Below are 14,682 nucleotides of genomic sequence, written 5' to 3' on the forward strand. Positions count from 1 at the left end.
AGGTGGCAAAATTATTTAACATCACCTCTTCCAGAAAAAAACATGGTTAGCTAACACTTGAGTTTACTGGAATTAAGTGTTCTGCATATAAGAGTTACGTCCCCTCTATCATCGAAAAATCGCATAGATGGTAAGTTCGCTTGAATTTGGCTTATCTGATTTACTTATTATCCTACGTTAAATTCAAGAGAAGCCACAGATAAGTATACGTGTCAGCAACACTTCCTCAGGAGGACATCTGTCAATAGAATGACCCCACCACCCCACACCCACGCATACGCCCACACGCACCCACACACACCATTTCAGAATATCAAGGGAAGAACAAGGCGCAATAATGTCTGATGAAAATAAAAAATCAACATTCACTACATATAATCAAGAAAAAGAAAGAAAGATGAAATAACATCCAAGTAATACTATATTTAAATATAGCAATGTATACAATAGTATTTACCCTGAAATCACATGCACGTAATATATTTTTTTATCGCAGAAATGTATCACAGATGCTTTGCAGGCATGTCATAAAAGAGCCTGTTTACTAAACATCTGAACATAGCATCAGCTCATACATGTACAATATTGACCGGTTTCCGCAAACCGCTGGTTATATGAATGTTAAGGATATGCCTTTTCTTCTGAAAAAGGTTGATTTATTCGGATTGCCGCACCTTTGATGATAGATGGATAGGCATTTACCTTATCATTTTTATTAGGTAATGTCGTGTTGAGGCAGTAAAGTTAATAAGCTGTACTTGGCCAATTATGTGTGACTCGATACTAATTAGTAATTAATTGTCAGTCCTTGCTTACATGATTAAATTCACTTCTGTTTCTCCTGTTTCGCGGAGGATACTTTTTACATCAATGAACGCTACTGAATAAGAGATATCCTCTAGGATCAAACTGGCGTATCAATGGTACACACTATGAGGCTGTTTTTACAGAGTTTTACAAAATGTTTATGAACATCTCAACCTGCGTATCTTAAACCATGAAGCACAACGAACGCGGGGACCTATTAAGACGAATTTGTGTTTCTGGACTTCTGTTTTCTGGAATTTTTACCTTACGCCCCTTACGTACTCGCCTTTTCGTCTTCAACTGTGGAGTTGTCGTAGTTTCTCAGGTCCAATTTGTATGTTGGAGGGTGTGTCCACTCGTTACAGGCAGGTTTAGCCACCTGCTGGCCACAAGAGGGCAGCACAATGTTGGGCTGACTTTGATCTCTGAATGGCTGTAGGATATTGTACTTTGACAGGGCCGACTTATCGGCCTTGTAGGCAAACGTGAACGCACGCGTACCTTGAACAGCCGTAGACGTTTCATCAGATTCCTTATTATTTTCATTATTTCCCTTCTCCTGACTTGTACCTTGCTCACCATGGTCCTTACCCGGATTACTATTTATTTCCTTGGCGCACTCCCTCTGTCCACAATTATGTACAGGTTTACTATCCAGATGTCCACTTATTCCTTCGCAGTCCTGATCTCCTGTAGTTTTCACTTTTGAAATGTTCCAACGCGTCTGTTGTAAACTAAATTTTTCCTCGCCTAAATCTGAGACATCGTTTTCAACAGGTCGGATTGTCGGGGTAATTTTCTTTGGATCCGAACCAACAAGATTTGTAACCGTTGCCTCTAATATTTCTGCCTGGTCGCCCCACGAATCACGTGACACTTGCGAACAGTTCTGAACTATGTCACTTGACCGGTGCTCTTGTTCCTCCATTTTCTTCAAGGACAATGCTATGTGGCGTGGTTTTCTCTCAGGGGGTCTTTCCGTGGACAAAACAATATTCACAATCGAGGCTTTGGTCTCGAGTAACCCATCGTCTATCGAGACGGTGGAATTAACCATTTCATTGTTGTTGTTGTATATCTCATTTCTTTCGCCTAATAAGTTTTCGTCATCACTGACAAAGTCATCAATATCGGAATCCTCTGAAGTTCTTGCCAGTAAAAACTTCATTCCTGTATGTCTGTCCGCCTTTGTTGTGTTCAGTTTCTTTGCTTTCGGCATGTGTAGTTTCGATTTCCTTTCTATACCGGGTTCACTCTGCAGACGTGTCTGTGTAGCACCGGTGCCAATCTGCTTGCTCAAGCCGAGCTGCCCTTTCGCTAAGCTTTCGTCATCCTTATCCTCGGAGCCATTCTTAATGGTATCTACCATTTTTAATCGCAAGGACGACTTTGACTTCAGTTTATATTCATCTCGGTTGATCTCGGTTTTTTCCTGGGGCTTATCCTTTCTGTATATCCGGAGTTCGTTAAACACTGGTGAGAACTGCACAGGGTCCTTCAAATCCGGCACTGGAATGTTTGGGGTGTGTTTAAGACGCCTTATCCCATAGTGGCTTCTCCAAGAAGGATGAAATGCCGCTGGCTGATGAGAAGGCAAACCGTCTACTGGAGGACATGGGGTCTTGTTGTGAAACTGTCCGTTTTGTGGACAAGGGTCACTCTCATCGCTTACATCTGGTACTTTGATTTCTTTGAACCATTTTCCAGTTTTGTTTCTGTAGCTTTTGTCCTTCCCTTTTTCTGCCGAAAGTTGCAATCGTTTGCGTGCGTTTTGACGTTGTTCGGTATCAGAGCTTACTTTACTCTTGATTTTATTCTGGCCTGATGAAACCCAAGGCTGATGCGGTGGAATATGGGGGAGAAATGGATGTCCGGTATCTGGGTTCAAAGGGGGTAAAGAAATCCTGGACTCTTGATCCGAATCTGCTGACCTCTTACTGAATCGGAAGACGCGACGCTTCGCTTCAGCCCTTGAACCTCGAGGCCAGCTTATGGATTTACCTAAGGGAGGTGGGAAAACTGTTTCATACAAACTACAAACTGCTGCTTTGTGAAGCCTGCTTGTAGCCTCGTCGAAAGACGGACCTCTTGTTAAAAACGCTTTGTCGTGTTCTATCAATTTGATGCTGGTTTTGTTGTCGGCACTTTTCGATCCATTTATTCGTTCCTGTGTGTTTATTCTGGGTAATTTGGAAGCAGTGATACCTTTCGATGGGCCTTCCCTCGGAAAATGACTGTGGCTGTTGTTGTTGTTGTTATCGGCTGCTTGATTGTGATTTACGGCATTCAGAATGTTCTTCTGAGCAGCGGAGCTGTACCAGCTGCGAGGATTAGTGAAGTCGTCTGTCAGAAGATTGGGGTTACTCGTGATGTAAAGCTTTTGCCAGGACCAGCCACCTTCCATATGCTGTCTATCGGCCATGAGGGACGACTCTACAGTCTGTCTAAAGACGGCGATATCCACTGAGAATAGATGAGGAAATTTCACCCGAAGAACGCTTTTCTTCGCACAGGAATCAGACCATTCGTCTCGATGCCATCCTCTCGATCTGCTACCGATGGCATCTCCACGCTCTGCTTTGGCCTGCAATTGAAATAAATACACTCAGGTTTAGTTACAAAATGTGTGCTTATCAGAGTAGAAACCACAGGTCTTCTGGTTTTCACAAAATTAAATTTAACTTGCGACTCAATGTTGAGATTTAATTAAAGAATTGTGAGGTGGAAAAATATTGTTAATTATCTACCGTGATTCGATCGCTGGATTTCGAGGAGTAAAAGTACTGGTTTCTGCCAGATTCGCAGTTTCAGCTGTGTACGGTTTATTTGCATACACTCACCTATATATGTGGGTTATGACACCTTCATGTATGTATTTATGTACATACTGTTAGAGTTTCGTTTTGATTAACGTTTTTTTTTTCATATGTAAAACATGAATTTTATAATGTTATCAGTTTTGTCATATTTTAGCAAGGCAAGTTAAATTCCGTTTTTCGGTCGTTGTCTGTCAAGCATTCTTCATAGTACAGTGAACTAACGAACAAAATGTGGGAAACACGTAGCATCTCAAGGAAGTGTTAGAATCTTTGCGGTTCTTCTTTTTTTTAACTTTCAAAACATACTTTTGTGTGAGTAAAGATATAGGTGATCTTGCACTAAATAAGTGTTATCGTGAATTGAAATGGATAATTGTTAAACTATGGTATACATGTACGTAACGTGTGAGAACTTCATGTATAGCTAAATCATGTATGAATCCTGTTTGACAGAACACGTGGTCATCTATTGTAAACATCAACCTGTTACGTGTAGAGGAATTATAAGCATGAAAGTTGCATTTGTTATACATGTATTGAATTGATTGGTGCATAACTGCGAGCTCAAGAATTTTTCAAAAACTTACTTTTGTGATGCTGTGATTTTCCTCGTTCTACAGAGTATAATGCGAAAAGAAAAAAGATATTTCAGTGTGGCTGGAGTACCATTCTTCCATGTTATGACTTATACATCCTTCAGTGCTTTTTAGGGCTTTACAAGTCATATGTTTGCCATATGACAGGAGAAGAAGAGTAAAATTGAACTGAAGAAGCAAAAGTGGCCTTACAATTGTGTCAGTAGCTGTCACTCAGAGCTATAGTCAATTTCGCTACTTGAGGTGCACAGTTCCTTGCACTGGGGCCTAGTAACTGCCTTATTATATGAGGTCCTTTCCTTCGTCAGTGAGTCTGATACAGATTTAAGTTCCACTGGCCTTTTTCCACTTTTAAGCCGACTAAAACCATATGTTTGACGTGAACTACCTCTTAATAGATGGAGTATTGTGTTCAACCTTAATTTTGGATACCATCCCTACAGGTAGAAACCAGATCTTACCCTATTGCTATACATTGATTTTCTTTCTGAGCTACATTATGTTGCCACTTATAATTCATTCATTCATTGTCATTTTAAAATTCGAAAAAAGTATTTTGAATTGTTGCTCCAAGTGAACTAAGTCATCGCAACTCCTATATGTTGGGTTTTCCTTCCGTTATAATTGATGCGCAGCAAATTTTTTCAAGGCATCAAAATGTTAGTGATTTGTGAAAATCGTTCATAGCTTAATAAGGACGTGTAAGCTCCTTGAGAGCTGAGCTGGTTGACAAACATACACATTCTGAATGCCGCTTCTTTTTTCGATTGTTTTTATTTAAATAGAGCAAATAAACTAAGAAGGGATGAATTGTTCGGTAATTAATCTTTGTGCGTATTTTTACTTAGAATGCCTGAAGATTTAATAACACTGCATTTACTGCATGAAATGGTTGTGCTTCAACAGGACCTCATCTGATAATATGTTTCACTATATGTTTCAATAAAAGAGATGTTGTTTGCTTAGGATCAGCAATGTTTCACTATAGGTCGGCAATGTAGCTCTGTAATGATAGCAATGTTTCACTGTAAGGTTGACAATGTTGCCCAATAAGGTTAACAGCGTTCCTTGACATGTTAGCAATGCTTAGCAATCAGCTGGGCAATATTACTCGATGAGGTTAGCAATGTTTTCTCATTGACTAACAGTTTGTGACGCATGACTGACTTCTGGCACTCACTCTAAAGCTTTGCAACGCTCTCTCTTCCCTGGATCTCACCCAGGTAAAATCGCATAATCCTGAAGTGCACAGGTGACAAGTTCGATGCCACGTACTTATGTCCTTATTTTATCACTTCAAATCTGGAATATCAAATGGACCGCCTATGGTTAAAGACAAGAACTGAGAGGCAACGGAAGTATGGTAGAGTGAAACAATATGAAACCTTCCAGTTTCTTTTGCTTGGAATCATCAATCGAGATGTGGTTAGGTGAGTTTGTGGTGGCAGCAATTACGTTAAGGAGGTTAAAGTAAATTAAATGAGATTAACAGATCCTCAGCTCTATCCTCTAGGATACGTAGGATTACTACGTACACAAAGGCCAATTTAGTTCGTCTGACGCTGGGAGGATATGTTATTGTCGACTATGTTTGCCCTGTGACAAACAGGCATTTCCAGGCTAAGCTGGAAAACTTCCAGTACATGCGTGTAGTATGACAATCCTTCTTTTAATAAATAAATGTGTAGAGTAATAATTTAGTTACCACAGTACGTGACAGAAAAAACCAAGTTTCCAGAGCGTCATTTCCAGTTCGAAGTTATTCATAGAATACTGGAGTGTCTTGATTGGCTAATGTTTACAGGGCCACCGATTACGTCACTCCAAACGGTTATGGTATCATCGCTTTGTGCCATTCTCTTTGTGCAATCGCTTAGTTCCATAGTGCCATCATTGTGTGTCATCGTGTCACCGCTTAGTACCATAGTGCCATCATTCTGTGTCACCGTGCCATCGCTTAGTACAATAGTGCCATCATCCTGTGTCATCGTCCCTTAGCTTTGTACCACCGCACAATGACATGATGACGGCCTTACTGACAAGCTTTTATACGCAGACGACAATTTTCAGCTCATCTTACCATCGATGTATGGTGAAATATTGTCATGCTTTGCGGCAGTGGACATTCTTGGTAAAGTGATATCTTTATATTTGTACGGGCGCCACTGACGACGGAAAGTCTCGGAACATCTAGAGAGCAAACAATATTTCATTGATTACAAAAGCCCAGATCTACTACAAAGACGTTTTCTGTTTTTCACTTATATTGAGCTTACCTTGACCTACGGTTGTTTTTGCTGCACGGTCAACACATATACACGTACCTAATGATTGTTACAGTTGATCAATGTTTTACACCCTGTATTTTAGTTTGTCCACATATCTCCATTCAGTGGGCAGTCCGAGTCAGCTATTTCCATACAAGACCCTCAGCAACTTTCTGCGTGTCGAACACGTGTCTAACACTATCAACAAATACCTCTGCCAAGGAGTTTATGCGGTGGTATATTTGTACTCTTTGTGCTTGTCAGCCAGGAATTTCACGGAAAAATATATCGACGGATTTAGATAGATCTTTCTTGATCCAAGAACTAATCTAGTAGCTGTTACAGCTTATATCTTGATATACATCCGAACCTGGATTTAGGATCGCGAGATACGACGCATACTTATCGTCCATTTGTCTGTATAGTGCGGGATTTGTACAGTTAACTGTGGCCGAGTCAACCTTTCGGACAGCCTTCTAGTTTTCTACAAGCGGGAGAATTAATGAAACTGTAATTTTGATTTCAGCTGAAACTACCATTTTGAAACCAATCCCCATAAGGTCATGAGCACTATTCAATGCATACTGGATCAACGTTCCGTGAAATTTGTTTTAGTGTGTAATGTTTTGATTTTGGTCCATGTGCACGAAAAATGATAATTTTTTATTTAAGGTAGGATTCACTACGTACATCTTTTAAAAGTAAGGCTCACGCTATACTCCATACGATATGCACAAACGTATTTTTGCTAGGATTAGCCTATCCTGAGTTCATCACTTCCTTCAGTGAAATGAAATGCGTTTGAATAGTTTAATCTTTAAAAAACAGATAGGCTCTCCAGAAAGGTTCGTGCCATGAGTCTCTACAGGAAGCCCTGTCTTTGAGAAATTATTTGAAACAAAACAAAATTTCACCGTATTTGAAAAAAAGATTTTACTGGACTTGACACATATAGGTACATATAGCACTGAGGACAAGAATCAGGATGGAAAAGCCGTCCCAAGAAAAGAGCTTTTATGGATGTCTATCACAGAATCGTTAAATTAAAAAATATGGGTAAAACACCTCGCAGTGGAAGAAAGCCAAAAATGAAGGCAAAGAAAGAAATTTCTTGTGAAAAACGAGAAAGACATATCGCTACTATGATTTTGTCTTGGGTGACACCTTTGTTGAATCCTTTCAACCTTTGCTAAGCCTAAATCGTTTGCGTGAAAACCATTATCAGAAAACTGTTCTAGAGGGTTACAACGATCTCGATTTATATGTTCCGGTCGTTCAGAGTGATCTAGCCTATCGAGGGCATCGCAGTAGTCCATCCATTTCAATGATATGCGTAATCCCAAACTCACAGCTACTCAATTTTGGGATTCAATATGCGTTAATTTAAACCGCTTTGGTGCATTATAGATTAATTTCTAAGGTTGAAGTATATTTAAATCGAGATAAAGCTTAAGCCTTGTTTGTGCACATGGGCCTTTGAATTTGGGCTTTGAAGAAACAGTCAGCAGTGACACAGAAGGTCGATATAATATTCTTTCAGAGGGACCATGTTCTGGATTCCGAATTATACGTTATTCTGTTCTTGAACTCATATCGAATCATTATTGGAGCAAAAGCAAATGTGAACAAAGTATGATAATTATATTCAGATGTACACTAAAGCAGCAGTTTTCGATTCACTGGTTGGATGGCAGTAACTCACCTGATGAGTCGGTTTTCCTAACACAGTTCATGTCGTAACACACGGTTTCCAAGTCGTTCTCTATGAATATCCTACACTTTATGTAAACCGTCACCGGAAGAAGAAGCAGCCAGCTCCTCGAGATCCTTGACAAAGCGGTATCGTTCCGTAAGTGAAAATGTAACAGCCTATGTTTGAAAGTTTGTGGTGTACTTATATGGCCGTCGTTAGTAAGCAGAAACCCAATACGTCTTACGGTCAGCACACCCCGGTAATATCCATATACACACGTAAGAGATATGTGTACACACTGATATCATTGATCCACCAGCCTTTCTCCACTAGTACTATATGGCCTCGGTATGGTCTCACGAGTGCATGCTCACTTACGTTAGGTTCAGCCTCAAACTCGGCATGTCCCTGCCGTTCTCGTTACGAAGTGTCCCAGGCGTCATTATCTTTACACTCAGACGTAGAAGGTTATCAGAGCCTTTGGCAGGGGAAAATTGGCTGCGTGCCATAACCACGCGGGATATTGTCAGTCCATGACATGGTCAGGCAGCCGAACAAGTGAAAAGGCCTTGGAAAGAGAAAGAGATCATTGTGTCGCCAACTCTCGTCCGCCTTTAGCGGCAATGTCATTCAAAGGAATAAGTGTTGGTCGGTACTGTGAGACTTGCATGATGGATCGAATTTTGGTCTGGTCTGTTAACTACCACAGATCTAAGTAATCCCCACGGCATGTCCATTATATTTCGTCCACATATATCTGTGGTGTGGTGGTGTGGCTTGGCCAATGCTTTGAAGACGGTGAAATTACAAATTTGCCTCGCCGTGGATCACTTGGCAGCGACAACGGTCTTCACAGGCTGCTCGATGATAACAATGAAACCACTGTCAGCATGTTAGTTACAGTGAGAGCACCGGCCAGATGTCAATACAATAACCATGCCTTAAACCACCAGCTAATATCATAAATGATTTCTCCAAATCTACGGCGCACATGCATCCAAATATTCTTTGAAAGATTTCATAATGATCCTAATACCAGCAAGACTGTAACAATGGTGGAATTTCATACGAGGATCGGACAATTTGGATTTGCGTATCTCCGATTTATCTGAGGAAATTTGATAATGCACTCATATCAAACCACATCATTCGAAAATCAGACGCGACTGCGATATGTTTTTACCTCCCTGTCCTTCGAGGATGTGAATGACCTTCTTGATTGATTAATTAGGTTTATACACTGAAAGGTCCCAGGCTCTATTCCATTTACCTATCCCTGGATATGTTCAATTATGTCCACAGCAAAATGAACATAACTTTCCAGTTTTACACTCGACAATATATAGTTTCCGAAAGTTTATTTGTGAACTGCATCTTTCTGTATAACATTCGTAGATGAAGTACAGGTATATGACTGACTAGGCTAGCTTGAGATTTTTACAATCTTTGGTGTGTCCTCACAGAGGTTTGATCACAGGTCTCCCGACTTCGAAGCGAACGCTCTAACTAGTGGGTCGCCGAAGTGGTCTTCCTTCTGCGTAAGATTCATGGATGAAGTACAGGTATATGACTGACTAGGCTAGCTTGAGATTTTTACAATCTTTGGTGTGTCCTCACAGAGGTTTGATCACAGGTCTCCCGACTTCGAGGCGAACGCTCTAACTAGTGGGTCACCGAAGTGGTCTTCCTTCTGCGTAAGATTCGTGGATGAAGTACAGGAATGACTAAGTGAGTTTTTAACAGTGGTTTTCAAACTACACTTATACCATTCAAATCAGATCAGTAGTTGATTAAAGGACTGTTGATTATCTATAATTATAAATGATAATTACCCTCACCTACTCCGATCGCCTACATTTCAACAACCACAAGCAATTAAATGAATAATAATGATAATAAAAGGTTAGATATTACTCCATGAGTGAGAAAGTATATTTGTAGTGTTGCTAGAAAGTCAGTGAATACTGAGATATATTGTCACAGGCCAAGTCGGTAACAGTGGTTTCGTACTGTAATGGCGGTCAGTTTGACCGATCGATGCAAGGATAATTGAAATTATGTGAGCAATATTTCTGTCAGTAAATGATTCCTCTACCCGCAGACTTTTTTCCATCACTGTCATTGTGTATATAATGTGCTATTTTCTTTCTTGTCACCATATCGCAATTGCTTGGGACCGTGGAAGCCGTCTGTGGCCCTTGACTGGCAGTATTACAATGTACAGCGTGTATAGATGCGAAACCATTTCGTCCAGATTGCCGTCGGGCATATTGAGAAATAGACTCATATATAAGATAAAACGGATATACGGGTATTAGATCTACGGGTATTAGAACTGCGGAATCTTTTTGTGTTCATTTTGACAGGTGTTAAACGGTTCCTTAAAAACAAAGCAGGTGCAGTATAAATGCCTTTCAGAGAGTTGTGCATTTCAACTCTAAAGAACGTTAATATTCTTGATCAAAGTAAACATTTGGCGAAAGTCTGTAATATATATTAATTAGACACCAAGGTCTGAAATCTCAAGAACTGTCGTCTAAATTTTTTTCATCGAAATGGTGTAACCGAATGATGATAGATTTGTTGTACTGTCCCACGGTATTTTGCTGTCATTGCTGATGGTCAAAGAAAAACCCGCGACCGAGGACCATTTAAATGGACGTCAGATGGCTGTAAGGATTTACGACGAACTACTGTTAGTATTTACCGCAGTCATTCAGTACAATGCAATGGCTTTTTTACGTTGTACTCAAGAATATTTCCCTTATACGATGGCGGCCAGCATTATGGTAGGAGGAAACCGGGCAGAGCCCTGGGGAAACCCACGACCATCCGCAGATAGCTGGAAGACCTTCCAACGTACGACCTGAGAGTACATGAATATGGTGGCCAATTTTTGGACAGCAGTGTATAATAACACGATAGACTTAGAAGAAGCCACTTTTGACAGGATGTATGTGTGACATGGATCTAAACACTAAGCATCTATTGTGCCTATCACCTTATACATTCTTTTCCAGTTTTTCAGTTCATATGCACTTAAGATATCTGAGTGAAAAGCGTAAACGCTGGTGATGCCATTCGGAAGTCATGGTTGGGTGTATTTGTAATGTTGTTTAGCGTGTGGTGCGTTTACAAATTTGGAACAAATGCGCCTGTCTGTTATACACAGTATCGTAGATATGATTTCGACACACAGATACTAAAGGCAACTATTCTTGGCTAATTATACGAGAGAAATGTCAACACATATTCTACAAAAGAGCAATCGTACAGGCCTACTTACCGAATTCATAAAGAGAAGAAAATTTGTGTGGACTATAGATAGCCCCGAGTCCTTGTAAACCAAGGCTTGTTCGACAAAAGTTTGTTTGCCTAGCGGTGTTAAATCTCCTTGAACACAGACTATAGGCATGGGCCTCTGTACATAGAGTCTCTGAAACTAACCACAGACATATCTACAATGAAAACAGTTTTATGCCAGCCATTAATTCCGAAATGGCTATAGTTTGCGATCGAGTCTGTACTGCAAGTAAACTGGTCTTCAGAGTGTGTCACAAACTGAATGACCTTTAGCGCCGGTTGTAGGCGGATTGAGTAGAGCCTCTTATCAAAATTTGATTTACATTTGAGAGCCTCTGGATCGGTATGGACATGTATATGCAGGTCTATTATACTCATATTGCCTGATTCGAGCGTGACGTGTTGAATGCACTCATAGCTCTAAATGAAGATGCATTTTGAATAATGAAATATGGCAATCTATATATAGCAATATAGCAGTCTCTGTGATCTATGTTTCAAGTGGCAAAAAGCTAAAGTGACATCACTGGTCCAAATATGGTAAGGGAAGACCTCAGTAGATTCCAAAGTTTTAAATGTATTTTATTGGGTCGAAATATGTTCAAAAGCAAAATAAAGCGAACTATTTTCCCGGACAATATTCAATGATCTTTCATCTGATAATTTGATTTGATTTGATTGGTGCTTTACGTCGTACTCAAGGATATTTCACTTCTGCGACTGCGGCCAGCATTGTGGTGGGAGGAAACCGCGCAGGACCCGGGGGAAACCCACGACCATCCGCATGTTGCTGGAAAACCTTCCCAAGTACAGCCGGCTTTCACCTGATGTGTACTTTATGCTAGTGTGTTCTTTGCCTTTCGTCAGCTTCGGGAGCGGTAGATCCAGGGTCAATCCTGTGTTACAGCTACAGATGAAGCGCAATTGTGTGAACAAGTAAGCGAGTAGAAGATGTGTAGTGTTACAGCTACAGATGAAGCGCAATTGTGTGAGCTGGTAAACGTGTAAACGATGCGCAGTGTTACAGATAGAGAGCAATTGTATGAGCAGGTATGCGTGCAAATGTTGTGTAGTGTTATAGAGAGCAGTTGTGTAAGTAGGTGAGCGTTCTGATATCGTGTATTGTTACAGACAGCGAGCAATTGTGTGAGCAGGTAACCGTGGTGATGTTGTACAGTGTTACAAAGTAGTTGTGTGAGCAGGCTAGTGTGCAGATGTTGTGTAGTGTTACAGATAGAGAGCAATTGTGTGAGCAGGTGAGCGTGTAGATGTTGTGTAGTGTTACAGAAAAGTTGTGTGAGCAGGTGAGCGTGCAGATGCTGTGTAGTGTTACAGATAGAGAGCAATTGTGTGAGCAGGTAAGCGTGTAGATGTGTAGTGTTACAGAGAGGAAGTGTGTGAGCAGGTGAACGTGCAGATGTTGTGTACTGTTGCATACAGAAAGCAATTGGTGTGAGCAGGTAAGCGTGCGGCAGATGCTGAGTAGTATTACATACAGAAAGCACCTGTGTGAGCAGGTAAGCGTGCAGATGTGTGGTGTACAGATAGAGAGCAATTGTGTGAGCAGTTATGCGTGCAGATGTTGTGTAGTGTTACAGATAGAGAGCAATTGTGTGAGCAGGCAAGTGTGCAGATGTTATGTAGTGTTACAGAAAGAGAACAACTGTGTGAGCAGGTAAGCGTGCAAATGTGTAGTGATATACATGGAGGAATATATTTCGCAGCGGACGTCACTGTAGTAACTCATTAAATGTCGACGAGGCGGAGGCAATTTGTTGTGGGAGGAACAAAACGAGAAGCACCAGGGCCAACACCCAGTTACCATTGAAGAGTTTGTGTAAAAAGGGGTGCAAACCTTTCACTTATCTGTCCACATGACAGCCTGTGGAATTTTTCTCGAAAATATGAGAAGGATAGGTTGCTTTGTATTTAATTAGTTATCCTTCCGTATGTAGGCACACCGATATAATACCTTTGGCATCGGTGAATAAATAAATTTAAAAAGTCGACAATGTCAAAAAATAGTGTATTTAATGTTTAAAAACAATTACACATACATAAATGCATCTGTTCCTGAGAAATTGAAAATATAAACTAATAATCGGATTAACACATAAATAAGAGGATCGGGTAGATTGTCATTGGTCCCTGTTTTATCATTATTTGGGACATAAAGCATGAGTATAATATAAAAAGGGCTTACAATATAGAGAGTACAACCAGAGCAGCAACGACTGTGTGATAAATGGGAAATGGTCACACGTAACGGGCTTCCTGACAAAGCAAAGAGACCAGGTGTCGGGGATGCTTTGTCCAACAGAAGAACCATGGTTTGTGCAGGAAAACAATATAATAAAAAAAACTGAGCCTCTGCCCTGCATCTGTGGTGTTTGCTTATACAGTCGAACTATTTTTAAGACACAGGCAGTATATATATATATATATATTCAAATTTTTAAATAAAATTTTCTAGCACGGTTGGCCAAATTGGTGATGGAACGAACTTTTTCTCCAACCTTGGGTAATCTTCTCATCATATCCGTGCAGAACACAAGATCAAAGTTAAGTTCGAACCAATTTCACACCAGGTAGAGACTGGCAAATTAACAAGTCTAGTGTTAACTCCCCGTGAGATCTAGAGGGAATGTAGTCTGATTTAATATACCAAAAATTCTTGTACTGTACATCCAAGATACTTATATTAAAACAGCACATAAAACACCTATGTATAGTACACATACTATCACTATATGCCTTCACCCCAATAATATCAAAATGTTATCATATATGTATACAAAAGTCCATTACTTAGAAGTATACAACTTCCCTATAGCCAGCCTCCATGACACTTTACTTTTCTTGGATCTCTAACACTTTATACGGCGTATTTGCGCAGCTATGTATTTTTTTCTTAATTGCCTAACAAACATTTGAGAAACGGTTGATGGACTCAGGACCCTATTAGCACTTCCATTCCTCGCAACGAATGTAAATTCTGTTCATATTAGGGTGTAAAGTCTTTTTTTTTTTTTTTTTTGATGTTAGCCTGCCGTTTTTGGTGTACATCGGCATTCTTGCTATCAAAATGATGGAAACTGTCTAAGCTATGGCTTATGAGTTTTAATGATGTAAGTTTGAAAATCTGGGGGAGAGGACACAAGGAGACAGGCGGTAATGAGGCTGCGAGAGACGTCCCC

General features: G+C 40.3%; 1 protein-coding gene across 2 annotated transcripts; it reads right to left on the minus strand.

Annotated features, from left to right (window-relative positions):
• Positions 1–439: 439 nt before the first annotated feature.
• LOC135482134 (uncharacterized) lies at positions 440–11,511 on the minus strand. Of its 2 annotated transcripts, none has more exons than XM_064761982.1 (2): positions 11,469–11,511; positions 440–3,391 (listed from the first exon to the last, which is right to left on the minus strand). In XM_064761982.1, the coding sequence occupies exons 1-2, from the start codon at positions 11,475–11,477 to the stop codon at positions 1,082–1,084; spliced, it is 2,319 nt and encodes a 772-aa protein (XP_064618052.1). In that variant the 5' UTR covers positions 11,478–11,511; the 3' UTR covers positions 440–1,081. The 2 variants fall into 2 exon arrangements, with proteins under 2 accessions (XP_064618052.1, XP_064618053.1); XM_064761983.1 differs by lacking the exon at positions 11,469–11,511 and adding an exon at positions 8,192–8,273.
• Between the last annotated feature and the right edge of the window lie 3,171 nt (positions 11,512–14,682).

The sequence above is a fragment of the Liolophura sinensis genome, chromosome 1 (genome assembly GCF_032854445.1).
Source record: "Liolophura sinensis isolate JHLJ2023 chromosome 1, CUHK_Ljap_v2, whole genome shotgun sequence".
In the NCBI taxonomy this organism is placed as follows: domain Eukaryota; kingdom Metazoa; phylum Mollusca; class Polyplacophora; order Chitonida; family Chitonidae; genus Liolophura; species Liolophura sinensis.